The sequence below is a fragment of the Drosophila rhopaloa genome, unplaced genomic scaffold (genome assembly GCF_018152115.1).
Source record: "Drosophila rhopaloa isolate 14029-0021.01 unplaced genomic scaffold, ASM1815211v1 contig_2, whole genome shotgun sequence".
Taxonomy (NCBI): domain Eukaryota; kingdom Metazoa; phylum Arthropoda; class Insecta; order Diptera; family Drosophilidae; genus Drosophila; species Drosophila rhopaloa.
The window spans coordinates 24,453,509-24,478,749 of NW_025335083.1; the positions used below are offsets into that span (position 1 = coordinate 24,453,509).

The 25,241-nt window shown below is 43.3% G+C and overlaps 4 protein-coding genes across 6 annotated transcripts; 1 reads left to right on the forward strand and 3 right to left on the reverse strand.

Moving 5' to 3' along the window:
* Positions 1-10,189: 10,189 nt before the first annotated feature.
* Positions 10,190-18,797, forward strand: LOC108053434 (TNF receptor-associated factor 4). Its single transcript, XM_017136077.2, has 2 exons — positions 10,190-10,699; positions 17,004-18,797. The coding sequence occupies exons 1-2, from the start codon at positions 10,439-10,441 to the stop codon at positions 18,195-18,197; spliced, it is 1,455 nt and encodes a 484-aa protein (XP_016991566.1). The 5' UTR covers positions 10,190-10,438; the 3' UTR covers positions 18,198-18,797.
* A 289-nt stretch (positions 18,798-19,086) lies between these two features.
* Positions 19,087-19,925, reverse strand: LOC108053435. 3 transcript variants are annotated; one of them, XM_017136080.2, is made up of 2 exons: positions 19,827-19,925; positions 19,087-19,632 (listed from the first exon to the last, which is right to left on the reverse strand). In XM_017136080.2, exon 2 carries the CDS (start codon positions 19,626-19,628, stop codon positions 19,170-19,172), a length of 459 nt encoding a protein of 152 aa, XP_016991569.1. In that variant the 5' UTR covers positions 19,629-19,632; positions 19,827-19,925; the 3' UTR covers positions 19,087-19,169. The 3 variants fall into 3 exon arrangements, with proteins under 3 accessions (XP_016991569.1, XP_016991568.1, XP_016991567.1); XM_017136079.2 differs by having other exon boundaries at positions 19,789-19,925; XM_017136078.2 differs by having other exon boundaries at positions 19,708-19,925.
* Positions 19,926-20,136: 211 nt separating this feature from the next.
* Positions 20,137-23,310, reverse strand: LOC108053438 (vacuolar protein sorting-associated protein 53 homolog). The gene is made up of 4 exons (XM_017136083.2): positions 23,132-23,310; positions 22,566-23,072; positions 21,336-22,510; positions 20,137-21,274 (listed from the first exon to the last, which is right to left on the reverse strand). Exons 1-4 carry the CDS (start codon positions 23,225-23,227, stop codon positions 20,380-20,382), a joined length of 2,673 nt encoding a protein of 890 aa, XP_016991572.2. The 5' UTR covers positions 23,228-23,310; the 3' UTR covers positions 20,137-20,379.
* A 300-nt stretch (positions 23,311-23,610) lies between these two features.
* LOC108053432 (probable DNA replication complex GINS protein PSF2) lies at positions 23,611-24,783 on the reverse strand. Its single transcript, XM_017136072.2, has 2 exons — positions 24,159-24,783; positions 23,611-24,100 (listed from the first exon to the last, which is right to left on the reverse strand). The coding sequence occupies exons 1-2, from the start codon at positions 24,401-24,403 to the stop codon at positions 23,734-23,736; spliced, it is 612 nt and encodes a 203-aa protein (XP_016991561.1). The 5' UTR covers positions 24,404-24,783; the 3' UTR covers positions 23,611-23,733.
* Between the last annotated feature and the right edge of the window lie 458 nt (positions 24,784-25,241).

Below are 25,241 nucleotides of genomic sequence, written 5' to 3' on the forward strand. Positions count from 1 at the left end.
ATAACTATTTAAAACGCTTTTCTTACAAACGTCACTAATATTACTACTGATAGTCACAATGATTAATATGTAAAGCAACGAAAAAACCTTTGTGCCATCCTTGAAATAATTTCATGGCTAGACGAGTTGAGAACATTTACATATCATTTGTTATCCCAAATGAAAAATGCACAAAATGCCTCACTGCTTAATTGCATTTATAATTTTAATTTTCACAGCGAAATGTTTCGGCGTTCGATTGCCAGCAGCCAGTCCAGTTCCAGGGAAAATACCTACGAAGAGGTAAGATACAAATAAATATACATATGAATGCCCGACAGATGATCCTTAGATAAGCCATTACGGAATAGCTATTATAATTGTAAATGTAGATCGGGAAAATTATAAATGAAGTGTTGTGCGTGAAAGATCTTGAGATCTTTTAAGGGGAAGCGGCAAAAAAAGGGGAATTCAAATCAACCCCAGAGATGGAAAACTGATCGTTCTTACCTGCCCCACAAGTCTTTTGTTGAATGCCCATCACAATTCGACTAATTAATCAAACAGAATGCCGAGACGTAATATTTTGATAAGGGGTAGAGAATTCCGTTACCCCATGGAAGACCTCTCGAATTTCCAGGCGTTCCGAGTTGATTTGCTTTTCATAATAAAAATCTTTTGGCAAGACCATCAAAGGGAAATAATTTATAAACATTTCAAGCGACTGCCTACTGTGTATCTGTATCTATGCATCGCTATGTATCTATAAGTGCGCGGGCTGTAATCCGAGCCGTTTTCAGGATGGGGTCTGCACCCAGGAGCAGTCGATCGATCGGTTTGTAAACAGGCTGCATTCGAGTGTGTCAGCTGCCGATGTATCTTTGAGATACCTTTCCTATTGCTAAGAAGCTGCGAGGCAGGACCAACGCACCGCATCCTTAAAGACGGCAGGCATTGACCTGCTTCGGAATGCCAAGCCGACCGAAAACATCTGTCGCCCTCGTCTTTAAAAGGGATCGTCTTGGCATATACCATATATTTATGAGTCTCGCCCGGGTGTCCTTTTTCGTGTTGTTACAGGCGTCGTCCTCGATTTGGTGCGCTCATCGCTCTGCGTCTCAGTTCGTTAGCCCAGGAAGATCAGGTCGATGCTTGATGGAGCTGCATTCCATACAGGTTTTGCTTGCTGTCCCTGCCGAAAACATCTGCCTGGGCCTTAAGAGGGTCCTTTCGATGGCCAACCAATAATTGAAAGTAATTCTCCTGCACTCCAATGATGGCGGCAAGGTGATAAGCCAGTTCAGTCGCCGGCATACTGCAAGGATTGTTGACAGTTTCCGGTTAAAGGAAAATCTATGTATCCAAACTAAGTACTATCCGAGCTCAGCAGGATCAGGATCTTATCTGAGATCAAAGGGTTTTTGGGGTTAATTGTAGACTAATCTATTTAAAATCGCAGGAAGAATTTCGATACTTTTAGAGTCGTAAAAATCTAATATTTATTTTGGCAAGTAACAAACAAATGCCTTTTAAAATAAAAATGTCGTAATTCTTTGATTAATCTTAGAAAAAGTTACTATCTCTTATTTTTGTAAGTTAAATTTAAATAGTTTTATTTCTGTGTTTATATATGCAATTCAAAAAGGCCTTTTAAATAAAATCTTAAAATGCTATTACTTTCGGTTCCTGCCAACCAATAATTCCTTAGGAGAATAAATTTTATAGTTTATAGTAAAGTTTTACAAAAATCCATTTTTTGATTAAAAATTTATTGATTATTAAAAACTCTACGATATTTTCTTTACTTTTCTGTGAATACTTTTTGTGTGAGTTGGCAATTCATGAGGCCATCACAACGTATTTTTAAAGCTCTCTCAAATAAGCACCCTCTTTTTATTAGACATGTGTTCCTTAACTTCACATTACACAATCAAAGTGTCGGGCCAGAAAGTATTGTTATTCGATACCAAACGACCGCAAACTCTGGGCTCGCCATCTAAGTAGTTCTGCTGCGTGAAAATGTATCTGGCAGATGCGACTGCCAGCCATGGATACAGTCAGCCAGACAACGCGTGTAAAACGCATAAAATTGCAAATTACCGCGCTCGAATGCATTTCATATAACGATTTCAAAGCTGCAGCTTTGATTCGATTTCATTTGGAGCTCGAAAACCGCAAAGGCAGGCGGAGATGGAATCGGAGACGCAGTTGAGATGCAGATACAAATGCAGATGCAGCCGAAGATGGAGGCGATCGCAGCTCAAGTTGAGCGTGTGGCAGGCAGACGACGATCTCTAATGGGCAATGGCATCATAATCATCATCATTGACAGGCGGTCTCAAGTTGCATTTAACTGCGGCCAGTGATAGATGGAAGTTAGTGAACCCCAACCCAGTCCAAGTTGCACTCCACTCCCCCAAAAACCCCATCCACGTATGGCTAATCTATGGAAAGTGCAAGTGAGTGCACTCAAGTCAAACATTTCTCTGTTTGTTTGCCTTTATTGCAGCGGCCTAATCACAATTCAAATATTTTTGTACGCCTCGCAGGGTTTTATGGCCTTTGCTGCGGTTCATCGTCTTCGGATCGGAATCTGAATCGGCATGGGAGTCGTAGATGGATTGGGTGCCCTCAAATATTTGACAAGACCCAGGGCATTCGACTTCTGTGTGTGGGACACAGACTATCCGGATTGATAGCCTCTAATCAGTTGCCCTGCTTGTGGTCGCATGGGCCTCATAAATTACACTACTTTGCATTCTCCTTCAAGTGCTCGAAAAAGGGTGACGAACCTTCTTGAAACGATTTTAATTTCTGTGCTTAATTGTTTGATTTATGGCTGGGAAATGGGAAATCTGAAAGCTAATTTATTTGAAAATGGAACTATGGAGTTGAAATCCCAATTTATTTCAGAAAATTTTGGTAATTATTCAAAATGTTTTAAAATCTGCATTGCTATGCTGATCATAGTGTAACAATTTGTTGCTATAGTTGGCACATATCTTAACATAAAAAAAATAGTAATAGTAAATATTAGTAAAATTAGTATCTAAGATAGAATTTTAATCACTTTTGTTTTTGTGCCCAAGCCGTAATAATCTAAAACTTAACCTACATAGTTATTCTACCTCAATAATTAATTTTCACTAAGGCGACGATATACCATGTAAATACCTCAAGTTCTTTAAAGTTTTCCGACACAATCCCACGGATTTTCCTCCCTTTTCCCTGCCAGATTTCCCACTTGGCTAGACCAAATAAATGTCACCTTCAATAAGTGTAGAGGTTTCCAATTGAAGAGATATCACAAGTCAAACATGCGATGGCCGCATGGACTTGCTGGGTCATGTGCCTTTCATTACCGTCTTACAAATAGAGGGGTTTTTCGAGGAGGTCCGCCCCCGACCTCATTGAAATGCAAACAGTTGCGATACGCCCTGATATTACCCGATCCCCCGATCCGCAGATCTGCTCATGTTATTATTAAAAACACCTAAATGGGTCGCCAACTGGGGATGGGTCGTGTGTCCGTGTGCTTTGTAGTGCAGCACGTACAATAAATTAGTGACATTATAAAAAAATTAAAACGTGAGCTCCTCTAGACGAACATATTTTGACAATAATAAGCAGCTTTGTGTGCTGCCTTCTTGTTTCTCCATATACCATTTCTCCAGAGCCGCAAATTCACAGCTCAAACAACGTGACATGGGGATTGGAGGTTGGGGATCGGGATCGGGAAGGGTTAGGGTTTTTGGTTTTCAGTTTCTTGGCTTTTCGGGGGGCCTGTGAATTCGTTTTGTTTGCCTTTGCTTTATGCGTTTTTATGTTTTATAGGCCTGCTCATTAGCATGCCGATCACGAGAAGCTTATAATTTTGAACTCTTCTTTTTTTGGAGTGGAGCGGCTAGGACAAGGCACAATTGTCAATAAAAATTGCTGGACGGGTCGACAGCACGCACTCGCAGCACTTTGAGACATTTAACGGCGACTCTGAAATCCGTATCTCAGCTCCAAACAATTAACGAAATAAAAAGGCCGCTTGGAAGATCCCACGCTTGTTTTCGAGCTGCGGGAAATGTACGGCATTTAAATAATTTTTCGATGTCAGCCCACACAGCCACCGCAAGCTGATTATTTGTATACATTTTATTGTTGAATTTATATGCGAAAAATGCACATGTGAACGCAGATTCATTCACAAAATGTTGGCGCATCTCTCGGTCTGCGTCTTTATCATAATCGTATACAGCGGAAATAAGGGAGACACAAAATGCCAGACTCGAGTACACGGAATCTACCTGAATCTCAGAATTCCTAGCCCGCGAACTGGTGAATGAACTGGGAAATTATCTCCCTATCTCTGTTTATTCCGGATTTTTCTCATCACCAAAAATATCAGCCATTAGCAGCTTTTTAGCCGGAATTAGATTGTCTCCGTGGCCGCACTTGACTTTATCTTAGCCAAGCATGTTTGGGAACGGAAAGTCCGGGGATGCGAACATGTTTTGCACACATTTCGGGCAAATCCAGTCTCACCTTTGACCTGCAGGTGGTCCTTAAAGGCATTCAAATAAAGGGTACAAGGTGCAAAAACTAAAGGAAAATGGCAAACCTTTCTCAAATAATTGTATGATCCACAGTTAAGTCCATTGGGACTGATTGATTTATCAGCTTGTGAAATTAAGACAAGATAGTTTTGTTCACAAGGAAAAGATTATACTTTTAAAGAATTCGTTAATACTGAAGATAATTTACCCATAGAATTGTCAACATTTTTTAGGTGTAAAGAATTGTAGAAAAATCTATCTTAATCATAGTAAAATTTATCGGAACTAAATCCGCACAATATGCATTAACGCTGATTACCCAGTAGCCTCTCATAGATAAAACAACTTTCTATTATGGCTTTCCTCTGTTTTCAGCCAAGAGGCAGACAACAAAATTCACAGCATTTCCTCATTAGTTTTTTGTTTGCGGCACAATGGAAGTTGGCCCAAGTTTGCCACTGTCTCCGCCGCAGATGATAATTAAATCAACGTTGCATGACACAACTTAATCAAAACTGAGCCAAACTGAAAGTGAATTCGACTGGCAAAAAAAAAGATAGAGATACAAAGACCAAAATTGAGGTCAACGAACACGGTCCAAGTTGTCAACCGGCGCTGTAGGCAGAACCCATTAATGTTTCTTATGGGCTTTGAAAAGTTTCCCAAAACAAAACTAAAAAACAAAGACTAAGCTTTGTATCTTTTTCGTCTGCTACTTTTATCAGCCCATTTACGTGCCAAATCAGCGGGTGAAAGTGTTGCAAAATGAGCGAAACAAAATAGCGAAATTGCTCTGGGGTGAAAATTGTTTTTCCTCGCTCCACAAGGAAGGAAAATCTGCAGTGCGAAATGCACCCAGAGCAGACGCCTCCAGTTGGGCTGGAATTTTCCCACACTTTGCAGGTGGACGTGTCTGAACTTTGATTAGTTTTCCACCGCTCTGGAGCCGGGTAATAAATGTGTAACATTCTGTAATGGCTGGCGTGGTTGCATGAAAACCGATCTCTGAGTCATGGGCGATTCGTCAGAAGAATTTTCGGGCAAGTGAACGGCCTCATTGAGTCACTGGCTCTGCAAGAGTTTTCCATTTCCCGCGCTGCCAGGGGAAAACTAAGCGTGTTCGCATTTAATGAGTGTCACTGGTATCGATCGCGGTGGCACCTGTTTCCGTTGCATAATATCGTTGCATGGACAACACAAAAACACCCGACGATCTCCTTCCACATTAGTTGTTCCTTGGGTCACCAAAATATTTACACATTTCTGTACATTTTTAGCACCAAAGGCGCTAGTTCTAATGAAGTTGCGAGGGAGTGTGGCAGGTGTCTGCTGCGGCCTCTTATGGGCCATTTGTAACCCGATAGACCCAGTTTACACTCTAATGAGGGATCGGTAGAGAGAACAAATAACTTAGCTGCTAATGAGTAAGAGGAAAATGGCCTGGAAAATATGCATAATAAATACTTTAATTGGGTTTGAAATATCTTTGACTACCTGAATGTGTACCTTTAAATTAAACTACATTTCTACTACTGTTTTCATTACAGTGGTGATATTTACAATGTAAAACCCATAAATACAAAGCAACATTATTATAAACTGGGAACTGAAAATATGCACAGTTAAATAGAAATATGTATACATTTTATTTCCATTTCCTTTACTCTATTTTCTGAATTTCCAAAATTGCTGTAAGTGTTCCGATAAGTACTTTTCTTTGACAAAACATACATCTTCAAAGAAGTCTTGGCTTATGGAACTACAATTGCTTGGCCCATAAATTTAGCTACCATATCAGGAGATCTTTGTTGTTCGCAGAAATGCATTTCGAGTACATCAGAGAGTACACCTCTTGATTTTCGCTATTTTTTTGCACTGCTAACCATCCGCAACTAATGCGGCCGAGGGAAAGATAAACGGGTCCGGAGAAGGAAGGCCCGGCGTGTGCGGTTGGCCAGTCTGTTTATTGTTGGGAAATCATAAAAGATCATAAATAAATAGCAGGGAAGATTTACATTTCGTCGGGGACTCTCGAGGGTCGGTCACACTTTAATTGCTGGAGATAAAGCGAGTCTAAGCGGATCTCTTGGGCTGGGAAACGTACACAGAGTGCGGTCCAGTGATTCATGCTGATCTCTCGAGTTGCCTCTCGCTCTTTCTCTGTATCTCCGTCTCACTCTGGGTAATTGATACCCGAGGTGTTGATTTGTAAAACAAAAAACTGTTTGCCTATAAACAAAAGGCCTTGTTATGTGCACGAGTAGCAGCAGTAGGAACAACAACTGAATTTTCGGGAATTTAGATAAGAAGCGAAAATGTTTTCATCCGAAACTGGGCCCAGATAAAGATAGGTCACACCCATTGGCGGTCCGAGATGCCACTGAACCCCCACCCAAATGCAAATCAATGAACCATTAGTAAGGGAAACTGAGTAGATTTCAGTTTCCCCTCCAGTTTCGCCTCCGATGTGGGTCCCCATCTCAGTCACAGACTGACAGACTGATTGTGGGTCTTCAGTAAGTAACATACCCGACGGTTTCACTACCAATCCTGTGCTCTTGATAAGGCAAACTGACTTATCAGCGAGGGCTCTCAAATATTTGATCTGCCAGTTATGATTTCTTGTACAAACCCGGAATGTTTATGCAAGATTAATGGTCAGGCGCACGCCTTCCTTCCCCTTAAAAGATACATCGTGCCCTGTCGAAAGTTATGTTCGTATACAAATTACATCACCGACTACTTTTCTCTGATCTTGAACTATTAATTAGGCAAATTTCGTTTTGATTTGTGGGCTGGCTGAGCAGCGGATGTACATAAGTGGAGATCAAGCTGGGAATTTCTGAAAAAGCTTTGTTTTATGGATCTAACTTCCCAAAATGCAAATTAGAAATAGTTATTAGATAAGAACTGGGGTTCAAGAGACTAATATAAATATTCAAGGCGATTAACAAAAAAAACATGAAAAGAGAGATAAACAAATACTTACTTATATAAATATCAGAGAATGTTTACAATAGGACATACTGCAGCTTCAAAATAAAATGGACGTCGAAACTACTTTGTTTATATATATAAAAAATAAACCAAACTGTTTCTCGTTTATGTAAACCTATTTTCTTTTTTATGTGGTTATAATTTTAAATAATACGGCAGTTTCCATTCATTAAAAATGGAAAAAATGGTATTATATGTCTTAAAGGATATATATAATAAAATCCTGATAAAGCGAAAAAAAATACATTTTCTTTATACGAAATTTAAAAAAGAGATACAAAAGGACACAAATTCCTTAGGCTACATGGCACATTTGTCCGGAAATCTGCACACAGCAACTGACATATTGTCAAACATCGGGCATGGAGGATCCTTTTGCTACGAGCCTGATCCTCTTTTGTGCGACACCTTTGGGAAACTGTCAATAAGCGAGGGCATTGTTCGACCTCAGCCAAATGCAGCTGCCTTTTGCCATCGAACTGCGAATCATTTCCTCGGTGGTAGAACAAAGCCAGGGAACAGGATCCGGCAAGGACATGTGGCAGGCAGAGGACAGCTTATTGGCCAGGCAGAGAAATCAGAAATCGAACGAGAGCATCTGCATCTGTCATGGCCGACATGTGCCGGCAAGATGCGAATGATTTTTGGCGGTAAACTGGAATTAACAAAGGATTTTCGTTAACGGAATGGCCGAAACAGGATAGGGCATTAATAATTACAATAGACCTCAGCTATTTGGCGGAATTTAATTTCCACTTAACTAAAGATCCGTTATTGTAGAAATTTCCAACCCTTTTCTACTCTTAAAGATAGTAAATTGTCTTAACAAACTTGGTTTTTTTTCAGAATCAGTTTATTGCATTTAAATTAAGACTGGTTTTGAAAAACAAATATTATTGAGAACAATTTTTATTACCTAAAAATAGTTTTAAATTTGTAGTAAACAATTTATTGTAAATATTAAACTGTTTGATTGCTTTAATTACTTTTATATTAATCCTTATTTACTTTGTACTTACTTCCTTAAACTTAAATCTATATCTAAATCTATATGCTTTGGAAAACATTTAATCTTGATTATTTTTAAAAACAAATATAGAAAGATTCTGATCAGTTATTTTTACCAACTTTTTTTAGTAAAATGTATTAAAAATTTGCAATCTCGTAAAAAGCTGGTCACCCTGGAGAAACTTTCAGCTGGAACTGAAGCTAAAGCTGAATGAACTCATTTCGCATTGCTCATGGTGGCTCAGCTTCTAAGCGGCTTTCTGTCTTTCTGGCCATTAACAGAGCGTAGAGAGAGCCAACTCTGCTCTCTCCTCTTGGCCAGAAGAAAAAGAAGCAACTTTTCTTGTTGCCTCTTGGTTTTATGGCTCTTTTTTTCGGCAACATGCTCAGTCAACCTTGGCAAGGCCGTTGTTGCCGGTTTTTTATGCTGCCTGTGTGCGTGTGCTAGTGTGTGTGAGTATCTGTGAGTGGGCCCCAGTGGCTATGTGTTTTTGCGTGGGTTTTCTTTGGTATGCGTCCAACGGAAGTCGGGAATGGGTCATAATCAACATATCCCTATTCCTCCGGCCCCTCAATTACTCTCCCCCCTTTCCACACTTCCACTCCTGGCCAACAGATGTTGTGGCCCTTTGGGTAATTGCACTTGGCAATGGCTTGTTGGCATCATTAGAGCCGAGTTTGGGTAAATATATAGCAATTACAGTATCCGCATGCATACAGCATGTCCTGTTGCCAAATTGAGCGGAAGGCGCTGAAGGGGAAAGCCTATAGAAATTGGAAAATTACAAAGGAAATTATGTGTGGAAATTAACAGTTGCAAACGTATGCATGAAATGGGTTGGAAAAAACCGTAACTTCTAAATTAAGAACTTATAAATATTTTATTGCGTGTAAATTAATTCGAAATCTACTTTAAAATTTTAAGGAAATAATATTTGACGACTGATAGGAATTGTTATACTAGAGCAAAACTTTGGATTTAAGTGTAACTCATCATTATATATAAAACTAATATACAATACATATATAACTATGCAATAAAGCATTCGCCAAAAATTGGATCTTTAAATTTGAGTTTATTTTAATGATCTTTTTTTGAATATTGCAAATGCAGTTTAAAGACAATTTCATAACTTTACTCAATCAACCACTATTTGAGTATTTTAAACGATGGGTTTAACCACCGCACAGTGGTAGAAATAACCAATGCAACATTTATTTCTTGTTATTCTTATGTCTTTCATTTTATAAACATACGAAATGTTGTTTATTTTTTGAGAATAGTAAGTAACTTAATTTTTTAAATTACTCATCCGCCACGTTGGATGTGGAAGAGGTACAATAAACTCGACATTTTTGACTGCCATTTGAAAAGGCTTAAGGTAATATAAGTTAAAATTAAAAAGAGATTGCTACCAACTCCCACTGTGCAACCCGCCACTCTCTCTCTCTCCCTCTCTGTTGGCCACACAACTCTCCCCGAATTGCAATCTCCCTTGCTCTGAAATGCATTGCCAGTGCAGATCGCCACATGCTGTCTCGCTTGCACAACCCCTATCGCACATTCGTGAGAGCGGTTGAGCGACTGTGTGCGCGAGTTACTGGGAGAGTGAGAGTTTCAGAGCGGCTTGGACGGTTTTGCTGTTGCTGCTTCAATTCAATCGCTTTCGAGAAGTCAACGCAAACGGTTCGTATTCGTGAAGTTCGCATCTGAACGGAAAACAAGATAAACGATGCGCGTGCGCCGTGCTGCGAATTTCGCAAAGTTTTGAAATAGCCAAGATCTGTGTGATGTGCCTATAAACAGTGCAAATACCAAAAACAAAAACAGCAAACAAGACATACTTGCCCATTGAAACACTTTTGGATTAGTTTCACGACAAGCAAAAAAACCAAACACAAACAATATGGTTCGAAGTTTGGCCCAGTGGACGAAGACGTTGAGCTTCCCCTCGCGTCTCTCGCCAAATCGCAATTCCAAGGACTGCTCCACTCTGGCAGGTCCTGTGCCGCCACCCACTCCGCCCCGAAATAAGACGACATCCGGAAGCGGAAACTGCGCCACATCGCGCTCCTCTTCGTCGACGGTGTCCTCATCGCAATCGTCCTCCCACAGTTCACCCACTCCCGGAAACAACAACATGCCCATAACGGAACTGGAGCAGATTGTAAGTTTATACATTTTTTGTTTAAGAAATTACAAATTTTGGTTAAAAAAAATTAGGAGTACATTTAATAAACAATAAATAATTAAACGACTAGCAGATTTTTTAAAAGTCTTTTTTTGTTTGCCTGAGAAAAAAAACTATTTTTATTAGTTCTTTAAAATATTTTCTTTAAAAAGTCTTCAAAAAAAAAACGCTTAGTAATACACAAATAGCCAGATAAAGGTTATCAGAGAGGTGAGCAGCAACAGGGATCATAATCACATCCGGTCCCCTGTGGACGCGACTTCCTGTTTTGGCGAGCCAGCTGTGCAAACATTTAACTAAAGCCCGCATATAATTTCCACAGCCATAAAAGCCCTGCCAAGCTGCCTGGCCGAGTGCATTCCATTCCTGATAAAGCTCATTGACCCAATTGAATGGGCCCTAGACCAGAGCAGAGACCAGATACTAGGGCTTAGCCGGCACTTATCATTATCAATCAATCAGTTTCGTAAAACAAATAGGCGTATCTAGAGCGTGGGGACTTCAACTGATAGCGGATTTCCACACCCGATAAGCGGGGTGACAACTATCGAATATATTTATGGGCTTCCCGCACCAAATTGGATGCAATTAGCCCCCAACCGTTTGATGGCCAAGTTGAGAGCAATTTGCCAAAGCTGTGCGACAGATTGCCTCGGCTCATTCGAACACATGGCAGGAAAATGGGAATAAAAAAACCAAAAGAAATGGAAATAAAAATCCGAAAAGCAAACAGGATGTAGACGGCTGGGAATTTTTTTTAGGGATACCGACAGGCCGATCTTGGGCGACAACATATGGCCACAACGTGGCCCTATTTCCAGACATCCATGGAAAGAAGAGCCGGATCGAATGGGGAAAAAGGTTTACGGGAGCAGTTTCGAGGAAAAAGATGTAGCTAGAAATGATTTGAAGGTAATGCGAAATTACAGAGAAAACCATTGATAGGTTTATTATTTGGGAATTGAAATCAATAGAATAAACAATTATATCTAGACTGTGAGTTCGATTCTAATAGCCTTAATAAGGTGTATCAAATGACTTTATACCCTTTAAAGTTAATTTTTCCCACCGACTAAACCCATTTCAATGCGGATACGAGTGGGCAATGCGATCAGAATTCCCGTAGTTCGATTTCGCTGGCATTTTTTCGCAATCCGCTTTTGACATTCTCCCTGGTCAGTGGATTCCGCAGACGAGAGCTGCATTCATTTGCAGACCCAGACCCACTGCGAACCACACCCACGCGGCACGACCGAGTGGCGCTGGCTGGCTGGAAAAAAAGGCATTAATAATGAAAAACTAAGACGGCACGAGCATGCCACAGTTTTCATCGGCGGCAGGGAAATGGAAAATCGTGACCAGCGGCGTCGAGGCGCCGGCGACGCATCTGCGGAAAATTGCAAAGTTGAAGACCACATAAGATACCAAGGAGCCCAACCGTTAGGCGAGGAAAAACTAAATGAGCGGCCTGAGCTGGGCTTATGTAAGGCAGCCCCTCGCATTTTTGCCATTTGCCAAAAACCAAACAGAAACAAATCAAGCAGCGCAAACAAAAACTAGTTTCTTGTTTTGGTTTTGGTCTTAGACCAACGAAACGGTCGGAAAAGTTGCCCAGCGGCTTTTCAGCTGCTGCGGTGCAAAGTACAAACATCCTTGGCCAAAGGTAAACCAGTTAACCAGTTCCAGTTGCCAGCTTCTCTGACGGGGGCGTCTGCCCTGTTTCCCCGGCACTGGCATTCCTGGAATTTCGCAATTACAGTGCAACCCGTTAAGTGGCGGGATGGGAGCTTCCGTCTGGGGAATATTTCCCACCGATCCAGAACTGATTCGCTCTAATCCCGTTGCAATTCCCACTTTCCCACTGGCAAGTCGCTTAACATATGGTCAACAGATTATTTTTCTATGAATTCTTTACGATGTCATATAAATTTAAACACAAGGGGTCCTTAAAATAAAATGCCATTATACTAGGTTTTCTAAAAGGGCACAATTTTATTTTTATTTTATTTTTTTTATTATTGATTACCCTTTGTCAAGTTGAAATTGAACACCATGTTTGTCTGTCAGCCTATAGAACGTGCTGAAGCTTTATTTTCATAAACATTTCGCTTTCGATTAGCAATCAATTAACATATTGCTGGTAGTGACACATTTCGCTCTGTCGCTGACTCAACAGATTTCTCCCATTCTCCGACTTTTAAAGACCTTGTCAATGCGAAATATTTTTGCTAATGGCAGCCAGAATTCTGGCCAGAGTCTGATGACCCCACAAAAAACCTATACCGATGGTTAACTGCATTTCCTGTCGCTTTTCCAGACAACCAGCTGCCAACCAGACTTGAATAAAGGTCAGACCCGCATGAAAAAGAGCCACAAAGTGCGGCAGCTGCACAATAAGTTCACCTGCTTGCAACTGGAGAGGTTTGGCCACAATGTAAGGGGGATCTAATACAGAAACTAGAACATCTGATCACAGTCATAATTTATCTATTTCTTGCGGCAAGGCAGGCAAATTCATCACCGTGATTAACAGCGACCAAAGACAGCATTTAACATGGGTACACAGCTATGGGTATATAGTATTGCAGGTGCAGAGGGAGCGAAAAAGCAGTAACATGGTGTTTTTACCTGTTTAGAAATCAGCTGCTCTGCTCCGCTTTGTCCCCTCTTTTCCTCGGGTGAAACCAGTTTTCTGGCTTTGGCCATGTTTTGTTTTCATTTTTTCTCGTGTTTTGTGTTTTCGTATTTTGTATTTTGCAGCTGTCTGCTGCTGGCTCGCATTCATCCATTGTGATGTTGCTGCTGGGGTATTGAGTATAAGTATATTGCTGAAATTACATACTGGCCGAGTATTTTGTGAAATTGACAAAACTGCGCATCAGCTGTTTTATCGGTTTCCTTTATTGCTCGCCCGTTTAGCCATCAAATTCGCCATCGTTGCACTTTTAAATCCGGCATCGGTGCATTTTATTAGGTCACAACAGCGGCAATATACCCAAAGCTTTAGCAACCTGTGCGACTGTGGGAAGTTTTGGCCTTAGGCAAACACCCCGAATAAAAAAAACTAATTAGTGTTCCAGCTGCGGGTAAATATCAAAAACATTTAGCACAGTTTTCATAGAGCTTATAATGTTGATACTGTAGCACCATATGAATGCTGAGAATTTCTTGGGCAAACACATGCCGAGTCTCGAAATATAAAAAGCTAATGCCAATGCTCACGTACCAAATAAAAAGCATGCCAGGGGCGTTTTTGTGGAGGGGGTGCTTATGCCGCAGACCCATGCCAAGTTCCCCCCCCTCCTTTCTCTGCCTTTTATGCATTACACAAATGAACGTCAACATATTTTGGTTGGGAATACTTTGTGTAAACTGAGCAAACGGAAGTTCTCCCAGCGGGGAGTGGAGTGTGGGGCTTACCAATAATGGAAGGTGCTAAGTCCCCTTTCCCCCGGGTTTTGATGATCTTCTGGTTAGCAAGATGAGAGATCGTGCTCCAGAAGAATAATAGAACATTCTGTGGACCCAGAAGATAACGCCTGTATTCAAATTTGGTTCAAATGTCTTTCTTTGGCGTTTACTTATCATGAATATGAAATAATCAACTAGTAAACTTCTTTGTATTTATGTGGGAACATGTAATAATATTTTTCCTAGACTGTATTGTGTTGTTATTTAGAGATATTTCCTTAATAGACCCTACCAGATCCCGCATAACTTGGAAACTCATTTGGGATAATCACACAAACAAATCAGTGTATCCCAACGGACTGCAACCCTTCAAATTAAAGTGCCTCCCAATCAATTTGTCTATTAATAAATTCCCAAGAGGAACGAACCCCAAAGTTTTGGCCGTCCGAAACTTTCAACAGAAGCATAAACAATGCCTTGGCATGGGATGTTGTATGATTGAAGCCAGGCCAGACCATAAAAATTCAAAACAAACTTCTTCGTCTACGAGCGCCTTGAACTTTAAGCGTAATGGTTGGGGGATCTTCCAAGTAGGAGGCTCATGTCTTGCACGGAATCGAATGCATTCGATGTCTAAAATTATAAATTCGTTTTCCTGACTCTATTCCTAACTTCATTTTTATGATCCCCCGAGTGGAGCAAAGAAGTTGCCACTCCAGGAGACGTTGCGTCCCATAAAAATAAAACAAAATGCGCCAACTGCTGTTGTTCATAAATAATGCGTTGTTCACTCATTTCTGTTTGGTGTTTCCACTTTCATTGGCCTGAACATTGATTTGGTTTGGAGTTGTTGTCTGTTCGTTTTTATGTTATTTTTTAATTGCCGCGGCCTGAAATTTGGCCACGCTTTCGTGTCTGAATCGGAATTTCAATTGCCATTGTCTGCGGCTTTACATAAGAACCAATCAAACTGAATGACTCTGAGGAGCTGAATAACAATATTCTCTATTTCCTTGCGTTTTTTGGCATTAGGAAAAAAGCAAAAGTTGCCCAAAGATCGCTTAATTATATAATCATCCGACGAAATCTGGCAAACGACCTCCATCTCCATTCCATCTTTGTGTGGTCCCCGATGTGGAAGTCAAAGTAAATTAACCTTAGCAGAGCGGCAAGTAATTGCCACTAAAAAAAGTCTTCCCCCTCTTCAACTTTTTTTTCCGTTTGGAGCATAATTGTTTGGTTTCCCCGTAAACATTTGGAGCCGGTTGACAAACAGTTGGCTTTTGATCTCTGATCTGCTCGGATGCTGCTGCATGTTCTTCATTAAACCATCCACTACATGATACGGCATTTGTGTAAACATCGGTTATTTGTTTACGGCATCGCCGATTGAGTGGCGGTTACTTCCTGAGCGATCTCGTATGTGGGTGGTTCACTCTTCGAATCCAAGTCCAATTGCCCAATTGGCCAATTGGTCCATGGCCCCATCGAGAGTTCAACCGCACAGTTCACCACTTAAGAGTTGACATAAAACAGCAGAGCGAAGAAAAACAGAGCTAAACTCGTTTTCACGTTAAATGAAATTACCAGCAAAGGCGATTCCATAGAAATAATATTTTATTTTTTCCTACGCCCATTTCGGTTGAGGGCACATGGGATCCGATCCGAACTTCCCCGCGTCCCGCTCCTTGCTCATGTGTTAATTGCTTATTATATCTTCGTTTTTATGTCTCTGGGACCAGAACCAGATGCAGCGACATGTTCATTTATCAAAAGTCAAGCCACGCTCTGAATCGGCGCCCCTCCCCCCAACCCCCTGACCTTCCTTGTGGCCCCACAACAAACTGCAGATAAGGTCAATTAAAAGAGTCAACCGGAAATGTCGCGACGCTCGGTTAGGAGCCACAGATCCCGTACCACATCTCTGTTTTTCCCCGATTCGTCTACTCGTCACTTTAATAGTTTGTCAAATATCTTTATATCGAACAATTAACATATATATTCAAATGTGGGTGGCTGGGAATTCGAAATGGGGGCGTTTTAATTAGATTAGGCGGCCGCAGCAAGTCATAAATATTTTCGCACAACAACGCAATTTATTACTTTAATCTACCGGATGTGAAGTCGCACTCCTCTCGCAGTCCCCAGCAATTAAAAGCATAAAACAGAAGTGCATAAGGGAAAAGCTGGGGAGCAGAAACCAGAAGCGGGTGCAGTTCTCAAGTTCTTCAAACCCGAAGTGCCAGTATGGGCAAAGGCAAAGGAAAAGGCAGTCAAGCGATGGCCGTGGAAGTGGGGAGAGTGCCCAAAAAGAACGTTAGAAGGTAGGACAGGAAGTGCCTGTCTGGGTGTGCCCAGTGTGCCTAGGAACATGAGCAGTCATGTGTGAAAAACCCTCGGGGGAAATGCACCGAAAGGTGGCGGGCAGGTAGCTGGAAAATCAATATCTGCGATGGACTGGATAAACGACAGGTCGAGGGGATCGCCAGATAAGAGGTGCCATCTCCTGCCTATCAGCTTGGGAAAGCAAATCTCAAACACCTTTATAAGGTAGGGGGAGCTCAAGGAACTCATTAGTTTCACTTCAACTTCCGCACTTGAAAAGTCATCTTATACTCGATGGGTATTTGGAAAGGTTTTGGCAAAGTAAAGTGCTATTTTTCCACTGAAAAGGTAACTAAAGTTAAGAATTTTAATTGTTTATATAATATACAAGTTATATTTGTTGCCGAAAAGGCTTAAGGTTCATCGTTATGAATTCTCATACTCAATTACAACACACTTGTAGCTTAAGGTCTTTACCATTTCTCTTAAATAGTTAATAGTTAACAATATTAACTCACGTTTTTCCTCCCTCTCTGTCTTACAGATCTATCCCGGTCCCGATCCGAAACACATCATGGGCTCCCTGGTGTTCTGCATCCACCACAAGCAGGGCTGCAAGTGGTCCGACGAGCTGCGCAAGCTGAAGGGACACCTCAACGCCTGCAAGCACGATGCCACGCAGTGTCCCAACAAGTGCGGGGCGCAGATCCCCCGGATCATGATGACGGATCACCTGCAGTACACCTGCACGATGAGGCGAACCCGCTGCGAGTTCTGCCAGAGCGAGTTCTCCGGCGCCGGACTGGAGGAGCACAATGGCAGCTGCGGCCAGGAGCCGGTTTACTGCGAGGCCAAGTGCGGCCAGAGGATCCTGCGCGGCAGGATGACCCTGCACAAGTCCAAGGACTGCGCCAAGCGACTCCGACGCTGTGCCCACTGCCAGCGGGAGTTCTCGGCGGACACTCTGCCCCTGCACGCGGCCCAGTGTCCCAGGGCTCCGTTGGCCTGCCCCCAGAGGTGCGAGGCGGGTCCGATTGCCCGGGGTGAGCTGGAGGCCCATCTGCGGGACGAGTGCCAGTCGCTGGCCGTGGCCTGCAGCTTCAAGGAGGCGGGCTGCCGCTTCAAGGGTCCCCGCCAGATGCTGGAGGCCCATCTGGAGAGTAATGCTGCCGCCCACCTCTCGCTGATGGTGGCCCTAAGCTCACGGCAGGGTCAGCAGATTCAGATGCTCAAGTCGGCGGTCTCCAAGCTGTCGATCAACTACACCGGCACTCTGCTGTGGAAGATCACCGACTGGTCGGCCAAGATGTCGGAGGCGAGGGGCAAGGACGGCCTGGAGCTGGTCTCCCCGCCCTTCTACACCTCCCAGTACGGCTACAAGCTGCAGGCCTCGATGTTCCTCAATGGCAACGGACCCGGCGAAAACACGCACGTGTCCGTGTACATTAAGGTCCTGCCCGGCGAGTACGATGCCCTGCTGAAGTGGCCCTTCTCGCACTCCATCACCTTCACGCTGTTCGAGCAGGGAGCCCAGAGTGGCCAGGGCGGCGTGGCGGAGTCATTCGTGCCGGATCCCACCTGGGAGAACTTCCAGCGGCCGTCGAACGAACCCGACCAGCTGGGCTTCGGCTTCCCGCGCTTCATCTCACACGAACTGCTGCACAGCCGACCCTTCATCAAGGGGGACACCGTGTTCCTGCGGGTGAAAGTGGATCCCAGCAAGATCGTGGCCGTCTAGGGAGGAGCCCTACTAGCTTAGACATTTACTCGACTTGTGTAAATACTGTGTATTTAAATTTATGAGTGAATCCCTAGCCTAGCCTAGATTATTCAGTCCCAGCGGCGGCTTCGGGCGATGTTGGCCGGCAGGTGCTAACTGGCCTTGGAATGCCGACCGCTGGGCCACTGCGTCATAGTCATACTCGATTCGTTTAGGTTTTTGCAGTGCTGGAATTAAACCAAAGCATACTTACGCATTAGAAATAAGATTCATCCATAAATGTACGCCTAAGTTCGTGTCTTAAGTCTTTTGTTTAGAGAGTTGTATTATTGCGCGCGATGCGATCACTTTCAAAAGATCTTCAAACTAGACCGTACGCTCAAAATCAGTTAGACCATAAGTTGCATGTACATAGCGTAAAATTCGGAGCAGCCGCAGCAACCGCAAACCTAGTTCTAGTTGTAGCAGATAGTTAGCCGCTAAGCCAACGCATTAGTCATTAGTACCATGAAAACACGAACATAAACATGAGAATCCAACTTTCAGCATAGTCAAATAAGTTTATGTTTAAAAGCTACAAGTCAAGCATACAATAAAATGAAGTAATTAAAATAATAATTTTGAGCTTTTGTTTGTTATTTTTTTTAAATGGTATTAAGAAATGATTTATTTTGCTTTTCAGGAAAATCACATATTACGAATTCTCGATTTTTTCAATCCAACAGTTGGTTCGTTCTATATGTTGCTTAATGTAAGCCATCCACCAGGCTGTAGACTTCAACATTTTTCCATAGCGTTGTTCTAGTCCTGATTCTGGACTTGACATGACAGAGAAATGGAATCCCTAAATAATAAAAAAGACATTGAAAGTGTTATTTTTTACAAAGGGTATTGTGTCTTGCCTTTTATCAGTTCCACAGACTGTTGCATTAGGGACTTCTTTAAACAAGTCATTCTTAACTTGCTCGTTTAACTTCCTGAACTAAGTTCTCATCGATGACTTCCTTCACTTGGCATAACTGATGATGTCCCTAGCAATTTGTGATATTCGTAGCCGTTATGAGCATCCAGCAGACATGTCGGACAAACAGTTTCGGGAAATGAGTCTCCTTTCGCCACGCCAAGTCCTGTACTTTGTGAGATCAGAGTGGCAATCGGGATGCCCGACTCCAGCGTGTTATCAAAGATATTAATCATGTTTTCGTTATGCCCCAGGCAAACCCGGCATGTTGCCATCGTTGGGTCTTCCTCGAATTCTGTTATTATGAAGTATTCTCCCAGGATGGGTTCCCTTTCCAGGACCTCATCCTCTATTTCCTTTTGGCTCCCTAGTTTTGAACCAAATGCATCCAAATGCAGGCACTGCAAGCAAATGGTTATCGGTAGTGAGTCTCCACGTTTTACCAACAGGCCCGGTATCAGCTTGCAAAGTTGGCATATGTTCTCCATTGTCCTAGAAGCGAATAAAGAGGAATAAATCAGAATAGTAAAGAATGGTTTTTTGTTGTGGTTTAAGTTGCCGCTTTACCCGTAAGTAGTGGGGTTGTTTTACTTGGCCACCCTTGTGATTACGAGGAAAACGGCATTCAAATTTATGTACAAAGCGTACTTTTCCGTAGAATTCGTATTATTCTTACAAGTCCTTACTATTTTTATGTTCAAAATATAAACTTTATTTTATAAGTGGACTGAATATGAAATGTAAAGAATTTTAAAACTATTTCATAGTTGTTTACAATTTCCAGGGCTAAGCGACACTCGGTGCACGAGCCACCCTGTTCGCAACACAGTACTTAAAAACATCAAACTGTTATCGATTATTAATTCAAATTATTTAAATTTTTAATAAGTTGTTTTTTATTATAAAAGCAAAAATACAATATTACAAATATCTTTATCAAATTTTATCTCGATGGTAAATCTGGCTATAATCCATGCCATATTGGTCGAAAATGTAGTGAAAATTCAGGGTTCGTGGAAATAAAACATTTATTAAACTTTTTGTTAAACAAAAGACGGATTGGATGGTTTGCAAATAATACAGATCTTAACTACAAAACTAAAAGTGTCATTTTTCTCTACCAATCTAATTACTCCAATTACACCGGACAAGGCTCTATAAATTAATCAAAAAAGCATTAACGAATATTGTCAAACTAAATTCAATGGAATGATTTCTGAAGAAAAATAGATTTGTGGTCTATGGGAAGCGCTTCTTCAGTAGATTCTCCAGTTTCCTGATGCCCGTTTGGGAACTGCCATCGGCATTTTTGTCCGCACTGCCCGTAAAGCTGCCGACGCTGAAGATGAAGGCTCTCTTAGGTGTGGAAGTGGATGCAGTCGTTGTTGCCGAGGATTCCGTTGCTCCTGTCAAAGTTTCGGCATCGTCATGGGTTTCTAAAGTGGCGGTAGCCGGTTCTGCTCCTTGAACTTCATCATCTCCAGGCGTTGCCTCTATTAAGCCACTAACCGCCGCTGCCGAAGCCGTGTGCTTGAAAAGATCGATAAGCTGCAGCTGATCCACCCGCTTCACAGCCTTCATGTCCAGAATCTTCTGATACTCCGCAATGGTGATGTCGGGAAGCAGTTTCAGAACCTGCTGGGTAAAGTGCGCCGGCGGCTGGACTGGCGTCATCACCACCTTGATGATCATCTCGGCCCGTGTCATGTCCTTGACTACCACCTTGGTGTAGCTGGTCGGCGCCTTGCGGTTCACACTCGATCCCACTGAAGGCAGCTCTAAAAGAGCAGTCTTCAGCGAATGGGTGTCCAACAGAAGCTGCTCGCAGCCCAGCACATTATTGGATCCATCCGAGAGAGTAAGTTTGCAGCGGTACAGCACGTTGATGAACTTTGGTATGAAGGCGGCCACGAAGCGGTGGCAGAACTGGGTAAAGTATTTGCGCGAACTGGCCAGCGTGTCTCTGATGGTGGGCACTGTCTGCTTGAAGTTGCCGCAGAGGCTGCTGATAAATGCGCTTTGATCGCCCACGTTGTTGATGTGCTGCCACTGCACCTTGGCCATCGCCTGCAGCGAGGCCTCGCAGCCTGCCTCCAAGTCCTGTACCAAGAGCTGGATGCAGTTGGATATAATGCTGTGGGGGGATAAGAAAATAATGAGTTACAAGAACTTTTAGTCATGTGTGTTTGACTCACCGATGAAACACATCCTTTTCCTCGCTCATGTCAATTTTGCTCACATAAGCTGAAGTCACCTTCTCTTTTAGCTTATCCTCCAGTTGCTGGACAGTCTCCAGACAGTACTCACCGGTGGTCAGGACGCAACAGATGCGCACCAGGTCGTCCCTTGAGAAGCGCTGCGTGTCGCCCTCCTTGAGGAAGTTGTGGAATACTTGGCCGGCGGCAGTGGACAAGTTCTGCATGTCGCGCGTGAGCAACGAGACGCTCTTGCCGATAGTGCTTCCCGTGGTGGCGGGCACTAATTTAGGTGTGCTACCTTCGAGAACCTTGGAGGCGTACTCGCGTAGATACTTTTTGAACACCAACGCGAGATCGTACAAGGGCTGTTCGTTACTTAGTTGGTTGCACTGCACCATGCACTTCTTGTAGAAAACGAATAGATCCCCGGAGCTGGGGTAAACGGTGGTCTTGGCCTCGGCGAATTTGTACGGCTCCCGCGACATCTCCACGAATTTTTCCATAAGCTCCGCGAGATTCCGATCGATGCTGCGTATGTAGATGTCCAAGTGTGACTTGAAGCATTGCCCAATTTGGTCGTGGAAGGCGGTCACGCCCACAGGAGCATCCGTCGCCGATGGTTCTGTGATCACCCGCGCCTGTTCCGCGGGTTTTACTCCTAGTGTGACTCCAGTGAAACGCTTTGAGAGCAGCTGCTCAAAAGCCTGCGTTTTGTTGATGGCAAACAAAAGGAGCCGCACGTCGATCTCGTTGGTGCGCTTGGACATGATCTGTGCCAGCTGTTCGCGCGTCTGCCGGCAGAACTCCACTGTAATCCGTTCTGAGACCTCCCAGTCTAATGGAAAGACCGGGCCATACTTGTCCTCGAAGTCCAGAAGATGCCGCTTGAGCCAGGCGTACCGCTTGTCGATCTTGTCCAGCCAGGCAATATCCTGGTTCTCGTGGAACAGGTGCGTGTACTCCTCTAGCTGTTGGGCAATGAACCACTTCAGCAGCTCCTTCTTCACCTTGGGATCCAGCACAGACATCACCTTGCAAGCGTCGGCCAGTTGGTTAAGACCCAAACGGTGTTGGTTTTGTGATGAAGGCTTGGCGGCAAAGGCCTCCTTGAAATCCTCGGTGATTTGCTGCGCCAGTGTGACTTGTATCTTGTCCACGCTCTGGGAGAGATTCTAAAAGAGAAAGGAGTTCATTTAGTAATTTACTTTAATTTAACTATAAAGTCACCTTGATTTCCTCGATGTCGGAGAACTGCTGGAAGTGCTGGTTCACCTCGGTGATGGCCTGCAGGGGATTGAGGATCTCCCCATAGGATCGCCGCTCGATCAGCTTGTTCAGACTGTCGATTCCGCCCACCAGCATGTGCAGGTGATTCAGCGTGGTGATTGCTGCGGTGAGATTTCGCTTGGCGCAGTCCAGTTGCTTGATGTCCCGCGTAATCTCCTTGACCATCTCCTCGGTGCGCTCCGCACGCGTCTTCACGTCAATGATGTGGCTGAACAGGGAGCTGATCACCTTCTGGGCCTCGCACAGCGCCAGCTGTCCATCCTGGCCGGTGTTCGTCTGGCCACGGACCACGGATCGGATGTTGTCGTCGATGAGCGACACCTCGCACTGCATCTTCTGGATGGTCTCGTCGATCCCCGCCAGCGACTGCTCGTTGGGAAACAGTTGGTTGATGTAGTCCACGGTGTTAAAGTCCGCCGCATCCATGGGATCATCCGTTTTGAGGACCTTGTTTGGGAGATTTTTATTTGGGTTGGGTGCAAGTTACATATGTTCACTTGGCTTACCTTGTCGATGACCTGCTTCACCTCCTTTGAGAAGTGGATCTTGTTGTTGGCCACCATCCTCTCCTCCGACTCTACAGCTACCGCAGCCTCGCTCATTTTCCCACAATCCTTATTAATTTGTATAAAAATTATTTGTTATTTTTTTCGTGGAACAACCAGGGATGGAGAGTGCAACTACCTTGCTTGATAACGGGTTGATGTTAAACTGCTATCGTGCTGTTGGGCGCAATATGTTGGAGTTGTGCACATCGACAGTACCAGTTATCGGAATTCAAATTGCCTTTATCAAAAGTAAACAATTTAATTGCTATATTTTTTCTTATATCAAAAAAAAATTATTCAATTTCTAATTTGTAATGTCTATAAAATATAGATTTATGTATCTTTACTTTGGGATTTTCTATTAGCTTTGATCATATTAGTTTATTAATAAATTATCTTCATTAATTGTAAATGGTTTACTTTTAAAGTTTAAATTATTTGCATTACTCATTATTTTCTTTTATTTTGCAGAAATCAGAAAACACCAGCAGTTCTCTTACATCTATATAAATTTATTTTCGAACAGGTCTACAATGCTATTAAGGACTTAGGTGGTAAGATTATTGAGAAAACAGCGAGTTGCTATTGGGAACCGAACTGGATCCCGCCATGGAAGCACTCAGCATGGAAGTGTCCCTCTGGGAGGCGGTGGCCGTTCTTTGGTACCGAGCTATGTGGTCCAGGGAATACGGCAAAATGGGCCGCACACTGTGAATCTCCAGGAGCGTCAGGTTGTCCAGCTTCGCGTAGGTGCCCTCTCCCTTGATGAAGGCATCAATCGAGGTGCGCAACTTGGATTCCCTTATGTCGAAGATGTCCTTAATCACAGTGCGCAGCTCCTCGCAACGGGGAACATCATCCGGCGCCGTGCTCATGACCAACTGGGCCACAACCATGTAGTGCTCGCAGGGCATTTTTGTGAAGAATCTATTGGTAACCAGAAGATTATATGTGCTTTTTCGAATCAATCCCACTTCATACATACTTCGATCGCTTCTCCTCCTCCTTGATTTCCTCCAGTATATCCATATCCATCCATTCTGGCGGCACGATCCTGCACTTTTGTTGCTTGCGCAGATGCGTGGCCATCCACAGGGGCACAAATACGGGAAAGCCCGCCCGGAAAGGACCCACAGATCCGTATATGAGATGGAGGGGTTCGTTGGAGAAGTTTGGAATAATGCTGATCATGCACTTTTCGCCAATAAATTCAATAATTGAAGGATCCATAGTTTGCTGCGCAAAACATAAACAAATGCAGGGATATACGGTCACACTGTGGGTTGGAGATGGCACCGGCCTGGTGGCGATCCTCGACTATCGCTGTGGAAATTCTAGCGAGCTGGCAGCCCTGCCCTCCTATCGACCGTTAAAAGCGGTTTTATTTTTCCAAACATTTTGCTTCGTGATGCAAGCAATTGGGATTATGCGTCAGCTTGATCACGTCAAACCATAGACGTCTGCGTCTTAATAGCCATAGGCCGCAACCACAAATAAGCCAACGTAATACAGCGACCTCCGGCCGGGTTATCTCACCATCACTATCGCCGACCGGATCGGATCGGGATGGATGCACCGATGCAACTAATGTCCCAGCGGAGCTGACTAATTTGTGCTCCCAATGCGAAACTGTTATTGCAGATTCCGGCTAAGGCAGCGGGCAACTATCAAGAATCACGTAAAACGCCAGCCGGGCGTCGTGATAAGCGCATGAATGCCAAACATGATCAAGCGTTCAAGTTCAGCCAAGTTTTCCATACTAGAATATATAAGTTGGGCCTGGCCAGGCGTAATCCCTTGCACCACTCCGCCGTAAATCCGAGACTAAGATGCACCAGATAGCGTCTTATCAGACCGATATCTTTACTGACCAAATATAAATATAAATACCGGGCCAAATAAAACTATTCGCCCGTTAATGAACCCCACAAATGGCGGTCATGACAAGGTTAGATGTGCAGGAGGAGCTCAAGAGCCCAAGAGATTTGCAGACAACTTGATAGAGTAACGAAAATAGAAATCTTCTGTGTACAATTCGGATGTTCTTTATAAGGCCAGACCCGGAGCG